We start from the raw sequence: 21178 nt of genomic DNA on the forward strand, positions 1-21178 counted from the left end.
GTCGCCCAGGCTGGAGTGCAGAGGCGCAATCTCGGCTCACTGCAAGCTCCGCCTCCTGGGTTCACGCCATTCTCCTGCCTCAGCCTCCCGAGTAGCTGGGACTACAGGCGCCCGCCACCACACCTGGCTAATTTTTTGTATTTTTAGTAGAGACGGGGTTTCACCGTGTTAGCCAGGGTGGTCTCGATCTCCTGACCTCATGATCCACCCGCCTCGGCCTCCCAAAGTGCTGGGATTACAGGCGTGAGCCACTGCGCCCGGCCAAGGCAACTAATGTAATTAGATCTTCAAAATTTCTTGGCTCTTTCAGTAAGCTATCACTGAGCTGTGTAGAGTAATATAAATTGCTGCTTGCACAGTGTCCCCTGTAACATCTAGTGGAATTTAATCATATTCCCCTACAAGGCAAATAACTCTAGTTCTATAGGCTTTTGTTGTATGTACTGCTAAATCACGGTAACTCCTTAAGTGCCTGGTGTACTGAAAATATTCCCGCGTTTATTTGTAGAATCCTGAGTTTATTGTAGCATATTTGTCATACTATAGTGTTCTGAAATTATCTGTAAGTGGATTATAATGAAGATAAAACATTTATCATCAATGGGTATGGTGGTTTATGCCTGTAATCCTAGCACTTTGGGAGGCTGAGGCGGGATGATTGCTTAAGCTCAGGAGTCAAGACCAGCCTGAGCAACATAGCGAGATCTTGTCTTTACAAAAAAATTTTTTAAAAATTGGCAAGGCATGGTGATGCACACCTGTAATCCTGGCTACTCAGGAGGCTGAGGTGGGAGGATCTCTTGAGTCCAGGAGTTCTAGACAGCAGTGAGCTGTGATTGTCACCACTGCATTCCAGCCTGGGTGACAGATCAAGACTCTGTCTCAAAAAACAAAAATTCTTATAATGTATGATAGCACATGCCAGGCTATTTTATAAGTAACTTGAAGGCATTGTATTTGTCTTACAGATATTCTCAATAAGTATGTTTAAAGATTGGATAAAATTTTCATAATTTAGTTGATTATTCCATGTACATACATTTATGCAGTAACCCTTTTGCCCTAAAATAGTACAGTCTGCTAACATGTTGACTGCAAATAATTTTTTTTTTTTTTGAGTAGGAGTCTCGCTCTGTCACCCAGGCTGGAGTGCAGTGGTGCAATCACAGCTCACTGTAGCCTCAACCTCCTGGGTCAAGTAATTCTCCTGTCTCAGCCCCTCCAAGTAGCTGGGACTACAGGTGTGCATCGCCAGCCCAGCTAGCTCTTTAATTTTTGTGGAGACAGGGTCAGGCTGGTTTTGAACTCCTGGATTCAAGTGGTCTTCCTGCCTTGGCCTCCCAAAGTGCTGGGATTACAGGCATGAGCCACCATGCCCGGCAGCAAATAATATTTATAGTCCAGATGTTATACTAAATTCTAGCTTTGTGTGATGACTCAGTACAGTGGCGCATTTTATAGATGAGGGGAGGGGCATATTGGATGATCAGGAAGGAACTCTAAAGTAATCTCCAACTTCTAAAGCTGTTCCCAAATGTTCAGTATTGTTTGAAACCTTGCACCTTTTATTTCCTTGAGTTCTCTGAGAAGATTGGCTATGGTTCATAACTCCAGTGTCCTGCTCTCTGTAGGTTCTCAGGAAAGTTGAATTAATAAGTTGGTTCTGCTTGTGATTTATCTTCTGGGAACTTCTCTGCTATTATTTATCATGAAATTTGGGTGATCCTTGCTCAGTTTAACTGTGTGTGCTGGAGAATATGTTAAGAATATATTGCCAGGCACAGTGACTCACGCCTATAATCCCAGCACTTTAGGAGGCTGAGGCCAGTGGATCATTTGAGGTCAGGAGTTCAAGACCAGCCTGGCCAACATGGTGAATCCCTATGTCTACTAAAAATACAAAAATTAGCCAGGTGTGGTGGCAGTTGCCGTAATCTCAGCTACTTGGGAGGCTGAGGCAGGAGAATCTCTTGAATCCGGGAGGCGGAAGGAGGTTGCAGTGAGCCAAGATCTGCAGTGAGCCGAGATCTTACCACTGCGCTCCAGCCTGGGCAACAAAGCAAGTCTCCATCTCAAAAAAAAAGAAAAAAAAAAAGAACGTATTAAGTGGTAAGATATCAGGTGCCTTCCATTAGACAGTCCAGTCCTCCAGTGACTTTGCCTCATATTATTCCTGTGTAGCAAATGAGAAAACTGGCTCAGGAGCATAAGTTATTTGAACACAGCTAGTAAAAAGAAGAGGTAGAAGCCTGACTGGGAAAGAAATTCCTAATGCATGGATTACTGACAGGTTATTTATTACTGAATTGTTTTGTGTATCTTTTTTTTTTTTTTTTTTTGAGACGGAGTCTCGTTCTGTCCCCCAGGCTGGAGTATAATGGTGGGATCTCGGCTCACTGCAACCTTCGCCTCCCAGGTTCAAGTAATTCTCCTGCCTCAGCCTCCCGAGTACCTGAAATTACAGGTGCCCGCCACCACATCTGGCTAATTTTTGTATTTTTAGTAGAGACAGGGTTTCACCATGTTGGCCAGACTGGTCTTGAACTCCTGACCTCAGGTGATCCGCCCACCTCGGCCTCCCAAAGTGCTAGGATTACAGACGTGAGGCACCACGTCCGGCTGCATGTCACTTTCTTATAGGATACTCCAAAGGTAGTCTGGTTACCAAGAAAGAGTCATGGTGATCAAGTTTGTTTGTTTGTTTGTTTTTAAATACTTGTCATGCATGGGTACCATTCTTTTCAGCAGATTATTTGAGTGATATGTACAATAACGTGGTATGCATTGGGGATATAGCTGTGAGCAAGACACACTTGATCCATGTACTCAAGGACCTTTGGTCTAGCCATCTAGTTCCATAGTTGGGAGACTTTTTCTGTAAAGGACAAGACAGTGAAGATTTTACGCTTTGCAGGCCCTATGGTCTTGGTTGCAAATACTGAATTCTGCCATTGTGATGTAAAATAGCCACAGACATTATTTAAATAAATGAGTGTGGCTATGTTCCAATAAAACTTCATTTACAAAAATAGGCAGTGGACTTGATTTGGTCTGCAGGTTGTAGTTTGCCAACTCTTGGTTTAGTTTATTTGTTTCTTGGCCTCTGTCTCTCTTTCTTGCTTTTATATTCACAGCAGCAATTTTTATAAAGAGTTCCATTGATTTATTTGTTACAGTTATGTAAGGTAAGATTGTGGAAGAACTGGATCTTGCACAACTGATACAAGCTAACTCTTGTATTTTCTTTTACTCTTTTATCCAGGACATTTTATTTCCTTACATCGAAGAAAATGTTAAAGAGTATCTGCAGACACATTGGGAAGAAGAGGAGTGCCAGCAGGATGTCAGTCTTTTGAGGAAACAGGTTGGAACATTTCTGGCTTACATTCCCAAGTGTCTTAGAAATGAGAATACCTGGAGATTTAGAACATGCTATGAGCATTTTGTAAAATAAGTGCCCTGGTTTGATAAGGGATAGAAGTTGCAGTGACTTAGTGAGTTGCCTGCTTAGGAATTCACAGTACATAATTAAAGGCTGGATCATGTCAGTTTGTTGTTTCTGGAGTTGCTCTTTGTTTTTTTTCTTTCTTTCTTTCTTTTTTTTTTTTTTTTTTTTTTTTGAGATGATGTCTCGCTTTGTCGAACAGGCCGGAGTGTGGTGGTGCGATCTTAGCTCACTGCAACCTCTGCTTCCTGGGTTCAAGCGATTCTCCTCCCTCAGCCTCCCGAGTAGCTGGGACTACAGGCGCCTGCCACCATGCCCAGCTGATTTTTTGTATTTTTAGTGGGGATTGGGTTTCACCGCATTGGACAGGCTGGTCTAGAACTCCTGATTTCAAGTGATCCACCCTCCTCGGCCTCCCAAAGTGCTGGGATTACAGGCATGAGCTTACCACCCCCAGCCCACCCAGAAAGGGCTTAAGTTTACAAATATATGGCATTTTTAGGCAATTTAAATAGCTCTAGAAATAGGCAACTCTAGGCTGGGCATGGTGGCTCACACCTGTAATCTCAGCACTTTGGGAGACTGAGGTGGGTGGATCACTTGAGGTCAGGAGATTGAGACAAGCCTGGCCAAAATGGTGAAACCCTGCCTCTACTAAAAATAAAAAAATTAGCTGGATGTGGTGGCAGGCACCTGTAGTCCTGGCTCCTTGGGAGGCTGAGGCAGGAGAATTGCTTGAACGTGGGAGGCGAAGGTTGTAGTGAGCCGAGATGGCGCCACTGTACTCTAGCCTGGGCTACAGAGCAAGACTCTGTCTCAAAAAAAAAAAAAAAAAAAAAAAAAAAAAAGTCCTTCCTGGGTAGAATGCAAAAGGTTTTGAGCAGTCTCTACATTTTTTATTAACATCTCTATATTAGTCTGTTCTTACATTGCTGTAAAGAAATACCTGAGAGTGGATAATTTTTAAGAAAAGAGGTTTAATTGGCTCACAGGTCTACAGGCTATACAGGAAACATAGTGGCATCTGCTTCTGGGGAGACCTCAGGAAGCTTCTAGTCATGATGGAAGGCAAAGCAGGAGCAGGCGTCTCACATGGTGAAAGTTAGGAGCAAGAGAGTGGGGAGGGGAGGTGCTACACACTTTAAAACAGCCTGAACTCATTATTGCGAGGACAGCATCAAGGGGGATGGTGCTAAATAAACCATTCATGAGAAGTCTATCCCCGTGATCTAGTCACCTCCCACTAGGCCTCACCTCCAACATTGAGGATTACATTTCAATGTGCAATTTGGGCAGGGACACACATCCAAGCTACGTCATTCTCCGTGACAGTACTTCATCATTTTGCACTCCCTCCTTCCTCACTGCAGGCCCCTGCTGCCCCCTCTCCAGTGATCCTGGGTCCTCACACCCACACTCCTTTTCCAGACTCCTCACCCCAGCTCACTCTGACCTAGCCCTCATACCTCCTTTGGTCTCCTGTGCTTTGTTCTGCTCTCTACCCACCAGTCATCAGTCTTTTCCTTCCGCATTGTGTGCTACGGAACTCCTGCTCTGTTGTTTTTCTTGTTAAAATTGCTTCAATGGCAAAGATCTTAAAGGTCTGCAGAGCTAACTCACTGGCAGTTATTTTCTAGTTAGTTCTATATTGGATACTGTGGAATGCTCTCTGTAGGTGTTTTACTGTTAGGAATTAGGATTTGAAATGTAGTTATGTCCTTTGGGCATGGAATATTTGGGTTTGTTTAATTTTCTGGATAACTCAGGGTTAATCTGAAATACAATGAGTCCTTACTTAATGTTGTTTTTAGGTTCTTGGAAACTGACTTTAAGTGAAATGGCACTTAAATTTCAATTTTCAATTTTAAACCAACTATAACAAAACCAATTTTTTTCCCCACATAAATGTTATAACAAAATGATGTTGAAGGAAATGACATTATTTGAGAAGGTCATGTCACTTGAAGTCACAGTTTCCAAGCACCTTTTGAGGATGCTTTTGATGATGTTAAATGAGGACTTACTTTACTTTCCTCCCTTACCTTTTTTTGTTGTCAAAACCTCGTTGAAACATACATACATAGTCCCCCATTATTGTATATAAATATGTATATATGTATCTTTAGAAATTGGACTGCTTTGTCACAAGGTCATTGTTCTAAGTGGCTATTAGGATTTTTGCAAGATGTGGGAGATCATAGGAGACTGAATGTGAACCAACCTCATTACTTCACTAGCTTCTTTTCACTGAATTCCAGGCATAAACTAATTTATGAGATTTTCTTTGTTTCTTTCTCAATTAGTTATAGTGCAGAGAAAATGATCAGATTGAGTTAAAATCCTGGTTTGTTGATCCCAGTAGTGAATCAACAAATCAAGTCTTAATTCTATCTTTATGTGCTCTCTCTTCTCATAAACAACATGCCTGTCAGTTTAAATTTCAGCTTTTAGCAAAAGGAAAGGTAATGCAAATTTATTAATCCACATTCTTTTAGGAATCATTTGTATCAGCTCCAAAGTATATGCTATTTCAATTTGCAGCCATACTAGGGCTAATGATGGAGAAAGTTGTTCTGCTGGGGTTTTGGGTCTCATTTTAAATGACTCTTTTTTGAATAAGCAAAAAACAAACATCATGTTGTTTCTGACTTAAAGGCTGAAGAGGACGCCCACCTGGATGGGGCTGTTCCTATCCCTGCAGCATCTGGGAATGGAGTGGATGATCTGCAGCAGATGATCCAGGCCGTGGTAGATAATGTGTGCTGGCAGATGTCCCTGGATCGAAAGACCACTGCACTCAAACAGCTTCAGGGCCACATGTGGAGGGCGGCATTCACAGCTGGGCGCATGAAAGCAGAGTATGTGCTCGAGTCAGCCTAAACATTTCACCAGTCCCAAATCCAAATATGTTTTTTCACTAGTCCTCCCTTTCCAGCGTAAGTCACATGATTGGTAAAATAGATAAAAATCCACATTCTTCTTAAGTCTAACAAGTGAGCTTTGTTTCATTTTTTCAAAACTGGGCTAAAATATTTCAGCTGACTAGATTACCCGGACCTGCCTGTCTGGTCTTGTGGGTTGGTTGAAAGACTTGTCAAAGTCTCCGTTTAAAATAGCTTCCTAGAAAATGGTGATTTCCTTGAACTAAGTCATATTTGATTCTTAGCACATGAGTGACAGCTCTGTTGGGCTGCTTCCCTGGACTGTGAATTACCTGCTTTTTGCTCTATGAGACATAGGAAATTGTTTCCCCATCATGTTGAGGTTACTCAGAGGATGTCCTCACTACCACATTCTTCTTTGCTCTTTTGAGCAACTTCACAGATTCTTTGAGTCTTGGTTATGGAGTTCCTAAAAGCACTCCAGCCCGAGGAGACTTTGGAGTATTATACTACTGAGAAATTCTTGATTGATTCAGACAGGATCCCACTCTGTTGGCTGGAGTGCAGTGGCATGATCATGGCTCACTGCAGCCTTGACCTCCCCCAGTTCAGGTGATCCTCCCACCTCAGCCTCACAAGGAGCTGGGACTAGGCATATATCACTATGCCCGGCTAGTTTTTGTATTTTTAGTACAGATGGGGTTTTACCATGTTGCTCAGGCTGTTCTCAAACTTCTGGGCTTAAGCGATCTGCCTGCCTTGGCCTCCCAAAATGCTGGGGTTACAGACATGAGCAACCATACCTGGCCTATTTTTTTTTTTAGAGCTGGGGTCTTGCTCTGTGATCCACACTGGAGTGCAGTGGTGCCTTCATAGCTCATTGTAGCCTTCAAGTGATCCTCCCGCCTCAGCCTCCTGATTAGCTGGGACTGCAGGCATGCACCGCCACATTTTTGTAGAGGTGTGGTCTTGCTATGTTGTCCATACCATATTGCTGAGAAAGTCTTTTCATTTGTTTGTTTTTGTTTTTGCTTTGAGACCGATTCTTGCTCTTCACCCAGGCTGTAGTGCAGTGGTGCAATCTCAGCTCACTGCAACTTCCACCTACTGGGTTCAAGCGATTCTCCTGCCTCAGCCTCTGGAGTAGCTGGGATTACAGGCGCCTGCTACCATACTAATTTTTGTATTTTTAGTAGAGATGGGGTTTCACCATATTGGCAGGCTGGTCTTGAACTCCTGACCTCAAGTGGTCCACCCCGCCTCAGCCTCCAAAACTGCTAGGATTATAGGTATGAGCCACCTCTCCCAGCCTATTTTTGTTTTTGGAGACAGAGTCTTGCTCTGTTGTTCAGGATGGAGTGCATTGACATAATCTCAGCTCACTGCAACCTCCGCCTCCCGGGTTCAAGCAATTATTTGTATCTCAGCCTCCCGAACAGCAGGGACTACAGGCCATCACACCTGGCTAATTTTTTGTATTTTAGTAGAGACAGGGTATTACCATGTTGTCCAGGCTAGTCTTAAGCTCCTGAGCTCAGGGCAGCCTACCCACTTTGGCCTCCTATAAAGTGCTAGGATTACAGGCATGAGCCACTGTGCCCGGCCTGCTAAGAAATTTTTTTATTTTTTTTGAGACGGAGTCTCGTTCTGTTGCCCAGTGATCTCCGCTCGCTGCAAGCTCTGCCTCCCGGGTTCACACCATTCTCCTGCCTGAGTCTCCCGAGTAGCTGGGACTACAGGCACCCGCCACCACGCCCAGCTAATTTTTTGTATAGTAGAGACAGGGTTTCACCGTGTTAGCCAGTATGGTCTCTATCTCCTGACCTCGTGATCCGCCCACCTCGGCCTCCCAAAGTGCTGGGATTACAGGCGTGAGCCACCATGCCCAGCCGTGAAATTCTTAATAAGACTTTGCCTCTAAGGATTTTGGGCCACTGCCTGCTGTAAACCCTAAGATCCAAGATTGTTTCCAGCTGCGTATATTTCTTTTGTGTTTCTGTCAAATGAGATGTTGTTTCTTTATGTACTTTACAAGGAGCTTCTACCTTTTTTTTTTTTTTTTTTTTTTTGAGACGGAGTCTCGCTGTGTCGCCCAGGCTGGAGTGCAGTGGCCGGATCTCAGCTCACTGCAAGCTCTGCCTTCCGGGTTTTTACGCCATTCTCCTGCCTCAGCCTCCCGAGTAGCCGGGACTACAGGCGCCCGCCACCTCGCCCGGCTAGTTTTTTGTATTTTTTAGTAGAGACGGGGTTTCACCGTGTTAGCCAGGATGGTCTCGAACTCCTGACCTGGTGATCCGCCCGTCTCGGCCTCCCAAAGTGCTGGGATTACAGGCTTGAGCCACCGCGCCCGGCCGGAGCTTCTACCTTTTAAAGGATAGACTGGAATTTCAGGATATGCCAGTGATCTGGGAATATCAGCCAGGTTCACTTTGTAAAGCACTCAAAAAAGTGGAGACAGGAGACTGTGCACCCGGTAGTTAGCCCTTACTTCTCTTCATCTTGGTTCCTTAATTATACAACTAACTGCTGAAGACAGGAGAAATCCTGTCTCCATGAGTGCAAACTAGTACTCAGAATAACATACTTATATGTCTACTGGTTTTGAATATGTTGATCTCTTTCCTTCAATTAGTGCAACATATTAAGCATGTTAATACATACAAAGCGGAAGACTCCACTGACATTTTCCAGGTAATTTTTTAAAGATGACTGGTTCTACAACCCAGGTTCTTTGTGCTTCTCTTTTCACCTTTCTCCTGTGATGTTAATTTCCTCCATGAATATGGAAGACACTGTGGAATTGGTAAAAGAGACAGTGTCAGAAGTCAGAAAAAGACACCTTTGGCTGACTGGTGTGAGATGGTACTAGTCTCAACTAATTTGTTACGTAATTTTTTTCCCCATATAATAAAACGTTGTTTTCTTAGTTCTCAAGAAATGCAGGCCAGGTGCAGTGGCTCACGCCTGTAATCCCAGCACTTCGGGAGGCTGAAGTGGGTGGATCACTTGAGTCGACGAGTTTGAGACCAGCCTGGGTGACGTGGCGAAGCACCATCTCTACAACAAATTAAAAAAAATAGGCCGGGCGCGGTGGCTCAAGCCTGTAATCCCAGCACTTTGGGAGGCCGAGACGGGCGGATCACAAGGTCAGGAGATCGAGACCATCCTGGCTAACCTGGTGAAACCCCGTCTCTACTAAAAAATACAAAAAACTAGCCGGGCGAGGTGGCGGGCGCCTGTAGTCCCAGTTACTTGGGAGGCTGAGGCAGAAGAATGGCGTAAACCCGGGAGGCGGAGCTTGCAGTGAGCTGAGATCCGGCCACTGCACTCCAGCCCGGGCGACAGAGCGAGACTCCGTCTCAAAAAAAAAAAAAAAAGAATATATAGTTGGGGGTGGTAGCACCTGCTTGTAGTCCCAGCTACCTGGGAGGCTGAGGTGGGAGGATCACTTGAGCCCAGGAGGTGGAGGTTGCAATGAACTGAGATCACACCACTGCACTCCAGCCTAGGTGACAGAGCAAGACCCTGTCTCAAAATAAAAAAAGTAATTCCATTTTCTAGCTAATCATAAGTTTATAGCTTTGAGCCTTCAAACTTTGTTTTGATTATTTTGGGTGCAGATCTTTTTAAAAAAGCATTTCTATGCTTTAACCTTTCTTTGTCATGAAGAACATCCGAAATTATATTATTGCTGTTGTTTGCTTTTTTGAGTTTTTTGGGAATTTAAAAAACACTTTCCCATTTCATCCTTTTATCTGTAGTCCCTTTTTACTGTCACTAGTGGCTGTCTGTTCAAAACTATCCTCCTTTCCACATAGATTGTTGCTTCTAACCTGCTGTGAGCCTGGAACTCGAACAATACGTTTATTAGAACTGCAGGAGTTTGTAGTCTCAGGGAGCTGCTTCTCAGGTTACCATTTGGGCACAAATAGAGAAACATATGGCATCTGTTTCGACAGGTTTTCATCTGGCTAGATGAGGTGTTCCTGTATTTTAACTTAGTGGTCTTCCCTCTAGGTTCTTTGCAGATGTAGTTCCAGCAGTCAGGAAATGGAGAGAGGCCGGAATGAAGGTGTACATCTATTCCTCAGGGAGTGTGGAGGCACAGAAACTGTTATTTGGGCACTCTACGGAGGGAGATATTCTTGAGGTAGGTTACCTAGTTTACTTTGTTTTTTGATGCTATCAAAGCATGAAATAATGAATGTTAAAGAAAAACTAATTGGAACTAATAGAATGCTTTTTTTTTTTGATTGTTTAAAATTAGGTAAGAAGAAAATAATCACTTTTAATTATATTGTATTTACAGTTTCTTCTATATAAGGTTGTTACATAAAGTTTATTCTGTGTCTTCAAAAATAAAATCAGTTAGGATGCAAAACAGGATTGTGCAGTGCTGAGAAATACATAAAGACTTTTTGAATACAGCAGAGGACAAGGTGCACTCATTTGTTTCTGGCTCTTTGAAGAAGTATAGATTTTGTTTAAGAAGAAACAGCATATTATAGGAGAACCAGGCACATTTTTAAATGTAGTGATAAGGTTGTCACCTGTTGCATTTCGTGTACATGAGAAAATTCTTGCTAGCCCCTCTGTGTCATCATCCCTGCGCCCCCTGGAGGATGGGGTGATCAATGAAAGAAGTGACTACATGTAGGGTTTTAAAAAGAAGTGCTGATTAGTTGAATGTAGACCAAACTTACAGTAGGTAACTTGAAATATAGACAACTTAAAATAGGTTACTTACAATAGGTAACTTGGCCAGATACTTTTTTTTTTTTTTTTTGAGACGGAGTCTCGCTGTGTCGCCCAGGCTGGAGTGCAGTGGCCGGATCTCAGCTCACTGCAAGCTCTGCCTCCCGGGTTTTTACGCCATTCTCCTGCCTCAGCCTGCCGAGTAGCCGGGACTACAGGCGCCCGCCACCTCGCCCGGCTAGTTTTTTGTATTTTTTAGTAGAGACGGGGTTTCACCGTGTTAGCCAGGATGGTCTCGAACTCCTGACCTCGTGATCCGCCCGTCTCGGCCTCCCAGAGTGCTGGGATTACAGGCTTGAGCCACCGCGCCCGGCCTGCCAGATACTTTTTAAAAATAAATATTTACCAGCCAGGCGCGGTGGCTCACGCCTGTAATCCCAGCACTTTGGGACGCCAAGGTGGGTGGATCATGAGCTCAGGAGATTGAAACCATCCTGGCTAACATGGTGAAACCACGTCTCTACTAAAAATACAAAAAAAAAAAAAATTAGCCTGGCGTGATGGCAGGCGCCTGTAGTCCCAGCTACTCGGGAGGCTGATGCAGGAGAATGGCGTGACCCGGGAGGCCGGGCTTGCAGTGAGCAGAGATCGTGCCACTGCACTCCAGCCTGGGCGATAGAGCGAGACTCCCGTCTCAACAACAAAAAAAATTTTACTTATTTTAACCTACAATAGGTAACTGGAATATAGACTGAACTTGCAATTTTAACTTATAATAGGTAACTTGAATGTAGACCACACTTACAATAGGTTACGTACAGTAGGTAACTTGGCTAGAAAAGTTTTTAAAATAAATATTTATTGAGCACCTATCATGTGCAAAGAACACTTTGGCTTTGGAGGTTGTCATATTCTAATTTTAGGATTTTCCTACTTTCTTATTTTTAAATCAAATATTAAATCAATAATGAAACCCTTTAATCCTTGGTGACTGTTCTCTTAATACAGATACAACTTCTTTTCTGCTCTCTCTGACAATCATGACAGGACAAAAGTACCTACTAAGTTCACTAATAAGAATTTTATTCTCTAGTTACTGAGGCAAACTGCGAGAAAAAGAAAATATGCAAAATCAATCTTGACTTTAAAAAAAAAAAACCTTAAAATTACTATTTATTTATTTATTTATTTATTTATTTATTTTTAGCTTCCCATAGGCCAAACCCAGTTTGTCTTTGAGTGCTTACTATGCTTGTTTTTAGTTTGTGAAAAGTTCTGAAAACATTCAAAAAATCACATCTTAATAACTGACCCTAAATATGGACTTATTTTAATTACTGTTGCTAAAATTAGCAAGTTACAGATTTGACTCCAATTGTTTCCAAGAGGGCAGAGACATAGATGAGCCCTTGGGTAGAATTTCAAAATGTTTTAATTAGAAAATGAGAATTTCTTGTAAGTAAAATAATAGCTTATTCATAAGGCAGGTTAGAGAAATTTTTTCATCATAAGATTAAAGGACAGTGTTCAGAATCTTTCATCAGGAGTAAAATTCAATCCAGTAAGTAGTTGGAGTGCAAATCATCTTTAAGGGTAGGATGTAGGGCATATTTATTTTAAGCTATTTCAGATGTAAAATGAATGCTAGTGAAAACCAGGTAGATTATAAAATGACGTTATGTATATTAAGCTGCTACTTTTCTTCTTCCAAATGTCTGTTGCCATAAAATCTTTATTTTTACTTTGTGTAGCCTCCATAAAGTTCCCTATTAAGTAGATTTTCAGTAAATACTGAACGAATGAAGTAACTGTGATTATCATGTGTTTCAGAGAAAGGCATGAGGGGCACTGCAAGTGTATTTGTATTGTCAGTCTTTTGCCTTCTATTTGTTCAGCTTGTCGATGGTCACTTTGATACCAAGATTGGACGCAAAGTGGAGAGTGAAAGTTACCGAAAGATTGCAGACAGCATTGGGTGCTCAACCAACAACATTTTGTTTCTGACAGATGTTACTCGAGGTGAGTAATAGACTTCTTATACTCCGGGATATGAACTGAGCCTGGCACTACAAATACATTGCCTCTTTAAAGAAAGTCTATATGGGGATCGTTGAAAAATCAGTTTTACAGTTTTATATAAAGAAACAGTGTCTGGTTCATGTTTGAATTTAAAAAACAGACAAACAAAAAAAAACAGCAGTGAAGGTAGGCATGGTGGCTCATGCCTGTAATCCCAGCACTTTTGTGGTCTTAGGCAGGAGGATTGCTTGAACCCAGGAGTTCGACCCTAGCCTGGGAAACAATGTAAGACCCCTGTCTCTACAAAAAAATTCAGAAAGTTAGCTGGGTGTGGTGGCTCACTCCTGTGGTCCCAGCTGCATGGGAGGCTGAGGCAGCGGGATCAACTGAGCCCAGGAGGTCAAGGCCGCAGTGAGCCGTGTTTGCACCACTGCACTCCAGCCTGGGTGACAGGGCAAGACTGTCTCAAAAAAGAATGAACCAACTCTGGGGGTTGCACGTGGGGAAGTGGCATTGAAAAGACTAACTCTTCTCGTTTAACTCCTTGTCCATGATCTCCCACCTATTGCTATGTACACACACATACACATTATGACACAGGAAATTAACAAAGGAAGACTTACAGGAATTGTCATGGGAAGGAGCACGCAGGTGGAGGTGTGAGAATAAGGGGTGGTTAGTTGACAATAAAGTCACTGTAGACCTGCATCAAATGCGGTTAATAATACAATAGTAAGATCAGCTATATGCACCCAGCCAAAATAAAGAGAGAGAGAAAGAGAACTGTAATTAGCTTAAGCAATTTTGCCCATCGTTCCAATTGGTGCACTTCCCCATTGTGAGTAGGTGAGTCACCCCTGCCAGATGGTCTTCGTTCCCCAGGAATCTCTGAGGTTGTGAATCTCAGGCTTTGTTATACATGATTCACTTCAGAGATGTATATATTTTTTACTCAGCATGGCTGTCTTTGTTGTTTATAGTAACAGTAGCATGTATATTATTACATTATGGGTTGAATGCACAAAACAGTGTATACCATACTTTGTTGGTAATATACATTATTTCAAGAGTAGTTTTTTTTTTAGACAGGGTTTTGCTCTGTTGCCCAGGCTGGAGTGCAGTGGTGCAATCTCGGCTCACTGCCTCCTGGGTTCGGGCAATTCTTATGACTCAGTCACCTGAGTAGCTGAGATTATAGGTGCGCACCACCACCCCAGCTAATTTTTAAAATATTTTTAGTAGAGATGGGGTTTTGCCATATTGGCCAGGCTGGTCTCGAACTCCTAACCTCAAGTGATCCTCCTGCCTCCGCCTCCCAAAGTGCTAGGATCACAGGTGTGAGCCACCGCGCCTGGCCTTCAAGAGTAGTTTTGATCAAATGGAAAACATACTCGAGCATCTGCCTAAGAATGTGAGTCCTCTAGAGAATTACAGAAGGAGAAAGTAGTGAATGAGGAAACAAGCAGGTGAAAGGTAAAGAGTGCTGGAGGAAGGTGGCCTCTGCAATTTTTACTGAAAAGCCCCTGGTTGGTGAGGCTTTCCCCTGGCTCCAACTCGTGATTGCGCATTTATTCTCCCTAGAGTGTTAGTGCGTTACCTACTGAGCCTACTTTTGGCGGGTTTATAATTTCCCTTGCATTTGAGGGCAGCTCCACATACTTGTGTTTCTTCCGTTCTGCGATGGGTTGCAAGTTTCTCCGGGCCTGAAATCATACCTTCTGTTTACCCCCAAAGCAGGGCTTTGTGTACTGTGCAGCTGCTCTTGGCAAACTGTGTCTGTGACAGGAGGCTGGGGAAGGGGATTAGGGAAAAGGAACAGAGGAGAGGAGGAGGATGCTCTTTTGCTTAGTCAACTCCACATGACTCCTGGGGCCTCCTGGTAGCAGCTTCAGCAGTCTGTAAGCAAGAGTCCTCTCTCCAGCCCTCCCTATCTGTTACTATAGAACTAATGTCACTCCTGAGGTTTTCAGAGCTAGGACCCAAAGGAAAATCCAGGCTCTGGTAAAGGTGCCTTACCTGAGGTAGTGTGTTTGAACTGTTCTTTCTCTTCTGCTGACCCTTGAGCTTTTGGTTTATTGAGATAGGCAAGAGTTGTAGGTATATATGCAGATACTAATTTGCTAAGCGGTTTTAAAAAAAATTAATCAGCATAGGTCATCTAATATCTAAAAAAGTTTTAATAACTTTTTCTAGAGAAATAGAGGCAGAGCAGGCTTAATTTTACCTGACATACAATAGACATTCAGTCATTATTAATGTCTTTGTTAAATTTCAGTCCTTGGTTAATCTAGACTGGAATTTTATTTTATTTATTTATTTATTTATTTATTTATTTTGAGATGGAGTCTGGCTCTGTCATCCAGGCTGGAGTGCAGTGGCCAAATCTCAGCTCACTGCAAGCTCCGCCTCCCGGGTTTACGCCATTCTCCTGCCTCAGCCTCCCGAGTAGCTGGGACTACAGGCGCCCGCCACCTCGCCCGGCTAGTTTTTTGTATTTTTTAGTGGAGACGGGGTTTCACCATGTTAGCCAGGATGGTCTCGATCTCCTGACCTTGTGATTCGCCCGTCTCGGCCTCCCAAAGTGCTGGGATTACAGGCTTGAGCCACCGCGCCCGGCCTTATTTATTTTTATTTTTATTTATTTATTTATTTTTTTTTTATTTTAATTTATTTTTTTTGAGACGGAGTCTCGCTCTGCCGCCCAGGCTGGAGTGCAGTGGCCAGATCTCGGCTCACTGCAAGCTCTGCCTCCCGGGTTCACGCCATTCTCCTGCCTCAGCCTCCTGAGTAGCTGGGACTACAGGCGCCCGCCACCTCGCCCGGCTAGTTTTTTGTATTTTTTAGTAGAGACGGGGTTTCACCGTGTCAGCCAGGATGGTCTCGATCTCCTGACCTCGTGATCCGCCCATCTCGGCCTCCCAAAGTGCTGGGATTACAGGCTTGAGCCACCGCGCCCGGCCCTATTTTTATTTATTTTTTGAGACAGAGTCTTGCTCTGTTACCCAGGCTGGCGTGCAGTGGCACAATCTCGGCTCACTGCAACCTCTGCTTCCCAGGTTCAAGCGATTCTCCTGCCTCAGCCTCCCGAGTAGCTGGGATTACAGGCACATACCACCACGCCCTGCTAATTTTTGTATTTTTAGTAGAGACGAGGTTTTGCCATGTTGGCCAGGCTGGTCTCAAACTCCTGACCTCAGGTGATCTACCCACCTCAGTCTCCCAAAGTGCTGGGATTACAGGCGTGAGCCACCACACTTGGCCTGGAATTTTAAATCTGGATGTTAATTGACGAGATTTGAAAACTCAAAAGATTTGGCAGGGATCAGCCCATGTCCTGTGTGTCCAAGCATTTCTACAAACTCAGCTCATTTTTTTCTACTTTCTGGAAAGCTTTATATTTACATATCTGATTGCACTGGAGGAGAGACTGACAGATGCACAGACACAATGCTTCAAGGGTCACTGTATAATGACTAGGTAGCCAGGCCATGTGAAATGTACTGTCAATGAGCATTAGCCTTAGCAACAACCATTTCACCTGGCCTCTACTTTGAACTCTCTGTAAATGTTTTCCTATCATTTTTCTGTATAGAAACCTTTTCCTGATTTGAAACTTCACTATACCCTTGTGATTTTGAGGGACTTAGTGTGGTAGGGTCAGGGGTCATTACTATCAATGAAGGGTAGGTATGTGTTATCAATTCCTGTGAAGAATGAGAATTTGAAAACCTTTTACTACGTTTTGCTTCTTATGAAAAGGAAATAGGCCTTGTTCTGGTGAGTTTAGCTGATTTAATCTGTGAATTGTTTTTCTTTAACCATTCAGGCTGTTGGAGATAAAAGTCTGTAGTTTTGTTTATATTTAATTTCCCTAGCACTTTGGATAGTAAATTTCTGCAGGCTTAGAATTAAGGGTCTGCTTTGTGGCGAGTGCTCTGCTCAGAGCCAGCCAATTCTGGGATTAAATGCACAGTTCAATTTGTGATCCCCGGACCTTTGCTCTATCTCCATATTAAGAATTACAACCCCTGTCCTTAGACCACTTACAGTTTCTTCACATTCTTGTAGCCACTTAGTTTTTGTATTTGGGATCACATAGTAAGTCTATAATTTCAGATCTTCTCACTTAAGCCTTTTCCTCAGTTGTAGTTGTAGAAATTATTCCTAATTTTGGAGAATAGAAATAATCCCTAAATTGGCTTCAAAATGAAATTGGCTCCCTTTGATTCTCTGTAAGGCAGTTTTATTCCTGCCCTTTGTCTTTTGCTGGCCCCATACATGCTTAGGCAGTGGGGCCAGAACTTGGGTCATTGGCAGATGGGATGAGGCAGGGAGCTGTCTGCCTGCTCGCTCTTTTCTCTCTCTCTGGTCCTGTTTTGGTACCACATGCCTTCCACTGCTGAGGCAGAATGAAAAACTAAGTTAATATCCCAAATAATGGCTGGGCGCGGTGGCTCACGCCTGTAATCCTGGTACTTTGGGAGGCCAAGGCGAATGGATCATTTGAGGTCATGAGTTCAAGAACAGCCTGGCCAACATGGTGAAACCTTGTGTCTACTAAAATACAAAAATTAGCCAGGGGGTAGTGATACACGCCTGTAATCCAAGCTACTCGGTTGGGGGCTGAGGCAGGAGACTCACTTGAGCCTGGGAGGCAGAGGTTGGGATGAGCGGAGACCATGCCACTGCACTCTAGCCTGGGCGACAGAGAGAGACCCTGTCTGAAAAAATAAAATAAAAATAAAATCCCAAATAATACCCAAGTATGAAAATGTATCTCAGTATTATAATAGTAGAGCAAATAGATGCTTAGGGATAAAACTTGCCCTGTGGTGAATTAGATAAGAAGCCTGAATATGGAACAGCCACTCGTAGTGTCAAGTCCCACGTGGATTGTGATGGCTCAACTTGGTCAAATTCCCGGGTTGCCAGTCACGATGAAAACTTTGCTCAGGGCAGTCAGGCTAGGAAGTAGGGGTGAGTGGAAGCTAGCTGCCTTTCTCCAGTGGCATCTGCAGAGGTGGGCTGAAGAAGGCATTCCCACTCAGAGAGGGGAGTCTTGAATACTGTTGGCTCTGGGAAGGTGACAGGCCCTTTCATAGGCAGAACAGAAAATAGGCACTTGAGGTGGGTGGGTGGGTGGAAGAGACAGCTCAGCCCCAGTGTGTCTCCTGGGAACTTCTTAACTCTCTCAGCATGACTGCCCTGCAGTTAATCTATTCAGGTGCTGTGACTCTTCTCCAAAGGCTGAGAAACTATTGGGGATTACTTTTATACCAAATCTAAACTCCACAGGATGTATTCCAGATTTCTCACCAGTTTTGTTCTATCTGTCCTAGTAAGCGCCATCTCTCTTATCACAGTCCAGTATCCTGTTTCCCACTCTAACTTGCTCCGTTCTAGGCTGGGAGCATGACATATTTAGGGTCTGGAGGTAAGAGCAGATATCTTGGGCTGATTAGACCACAGGATTCCATTTGTCCCATTATCTTCTTTGCGTTTTTATTTTTTTGATACAGGGTCTCTGACACCCGGGCTGGAGTACAGTATTGCGATCTCGGCTCACTGCAGCCTTGACCTCCTGGTCTCAAGCAATCCTCCCACCTCAGCACTCCTGAGTAGCTGGAACTACAGGCACACACCACCACGCCCAGCTAATTTTTCTATTTTTCTGTTTTTGTAGAGAGAGAGTTTCGCCATGTTGCCCAGGCTGGTCTTGAACTCCTGGACTCAAGTCTGGCGTTCAAGTGAACTCCTGGGTCCACCTGCCTAGGCCTCCCAAAGTACTGGGATTATAGGTGTGAGCCACTGTGCCCAGCCCCATATCATTTTAATTGGTATTACCAACAGCCTGTCCTTTGGGAAATAGCTCAGTTCTCGGTATGGGCTGATGGGAAGAAGTGGAGGAAAGGTGTAGGACAGAACATGGCTCCATCCTTCTGCATTCATAAGTACTTAATAAAGCTCAGAAGTGTAGGATACACTGCCATTCTCTTCTGTCAAGTACAGTTACGTATTTTTAAAATTTTTATTATGGAAAAATTAAAACATATATAAAAGAGATAATAATATAGTCAACCCCAGGGTTCCCACCTTTTAACTTCAACAGTTATCAAATCAGGGCCAAATTCATTTCTTCCATCCCCACATCCCCCTGCTGGCTTTGATGCAAATCTCAGACATCATTTTTTGGTGTTTCTGACACACACACACATCCTTTGATTTTCACAGAGGCCAGTGCTGCTGAGGAAGCAGATGTGCACGTAGCTGTGGTGGTGAGACCAGGCAACGCAGGATTAACAGATGACGAGAAGACTTACTACAGCCTCATCACATCCTTCAGCGAACTATACCTGCCTTCCTCAACCTAGAGAAGGGTTGTTAAGGCAGACCGCACTGTTCCCAGAGTTGTCCCTGTAGTGTCTAGGTTTATTCTAATGGTCAAAGTAACTTAAAAAACATACATGTACACATAATATGCAAGTATGTATATATGTGTATGCTCAAATTAACTTCCACAGGTACATAAGTGAAAGAAGTCTCAGTTCAGTGAACACAAAACTTATTTAAAGATGTTTTATATGTAGAAATTGTTTGAAATCATACTCTAACCCTTAGTGAGGGCAAAGTGTAGTTGATAGAAGAAATTGCTGAAAACCAATCTAATGTGCTATGTTTATCAAGTCATGTACTAAAATGGAAAGCTAGTTTTGAGAGATTATTCAGAAGCCTTGTTATTTTAAAAATGAAATATTTCAAAGACTTATTTCTAATAATAATTCATTGCCCCTGTTTGTGATTTAGAAGATTATAACAGCTGTATTTCATATTTGCATCCTTATATATATCAAAGACCAAGGTATTTCCTTCTGCTCCAAAAGATGAAAATTGGGAAAGAAAACTCACTTGAGTCTTGATCAAACAAGTGTCTTTTAAGAAGAAACTTGGTAATCATTGTGGCACCCACAGCAAGCTGTTGCCTTACCAGTGAAAAAGGTGCACTGATGTAACAGCTAAAACAGAGTTGTGTTCTTAATAGAACAGTTCTAATCCTGCCGGGTGTTATCATTATATATTTTATAGTTACCTTTCTAACTACTTAGCACAGTTTGAGAATATGTTAATTGCTATTTACTATTTAAAAAGTTTTACTGAAATCAGTCCATAAGATTAAGATGAGCTCTAATACGTAAGATTTTCCTCTGGAATGGATGTGAGAAATGTAAATTTTCTAACAGCAGTATTTATCCTGGTTTAATTCTAATAGGATGTCTGTTAATTTCATGTTGTGATTAATAAAAGCATTTTCTTCTTCACTCAGTTTTATATAGGTTCCTGAACTCTATCCACATGCTGCCATAGCAAAAGAGAAACTGAAAAACAAGAATATTTAGCTCTTACCTTAATTGTGTATGATGTGTGTGTTTTAATGGAGTGCCAGTGGCAATTCATTGGTTATTATTTGAGTTATGTATACATATAAGGTTACTATTCCATTTGGATAGTAAGCATTCAGGATATGAGTGGAGTTCCTTACATTTTTGAGAATCTTAACTTTGAGGTCTATAAGGTAATGCTTCAAGGAGGGAGTTAACTTTCCTAACTAATCAAGAAAAACTCATGAATCCTGGAGGAGTAATTTTAAAAATGCTTTGAATAAGGAAAAAGAAGTCTTAGAACTATGAGAGGACAGGGGATATAAAATATTTTATGTTAATAATTTTGATCTAGTAGCCAATTAAGAAATCTAGGGATTATGAAAATATATGAGTAAAAAAGAAAGGAAATGAGTTTAGGTAAATCTTAGAAATGGGAATAATTTGTAAATGATGATGAAACCACAAATGGTAATAAAAGGATGAACTTGATACCTTTTTTGGAAAGCTCATAGGCAGATGGCAGAAAGGGGTATATCTTGATACTTAAGGAGTAATTGGAAAAGGAAGAAATGAGAGAAGATTAGGCACTGGGATCTAGATTAGAAAGGAATTGAATAACACGGAAGGCACACAGCATCTAGCCAGCAGAGGATTGAGGTGGAGAGGCATTTTACCACCTATGTACACTGAGTAAGGAGGACAGAAAATAAATAGATTTCAGGAATGAAGAGAAAGTTGAAATACCGGATTTATTTTGC

General features: G+C 42.7%; 1 protein-coding gene across 2 annotated transcripts in view; it reads left to right on the forward strand.

Annotated features, from left to right (window-relative positions):
- Positions 1-20357, forward strand: part of LOC105496848 (enolase-phosphatase 1) — a 35891-nt gene extending 15534 nt beyond the window's left edge. For both annotated transcript variants that reach the window (XM_011767462.3, XM_011767463.2), the window contains exons 2-6: positions 3263-3364; positions 6101-6303; positions 10345-10477; positions 12918-13041; positions 19273-20357. In XM_011767462.3, coding sequence (XP_011765764.1) covers positions 3263-3364; positions 6101-6303; positions 10345-10477; positions 12918-13041; positions 19273-19412 — 702 coding nt within the window. In that variant the 3' untranslated portion in view covers positions 19413-20357. The remainder of the gene's footprint in view (positions 1-3262; positions 3365-6100; positions 6304-10344; positions 10478-12917; positions 13042-19272) is intronic.
- Positions 20358-21178: the final 821 nt, after the last annotated feature.

Source organism: Macaca nemestrina, chromosome 3 (assembly GCF_043159975.1).
Source record: "Macaca nemestrina isolate mMacNem1 chromosome 3, mMacNem.hap1, whole genome shotgun sequence".
Classification (NCBI taxonomy): domain Eukaryota; kingdom Metazoa; phylum Chordata; class Mammalia; order Primates; family Cercopithecidae; genus Macaca; species Macaca nemestrina.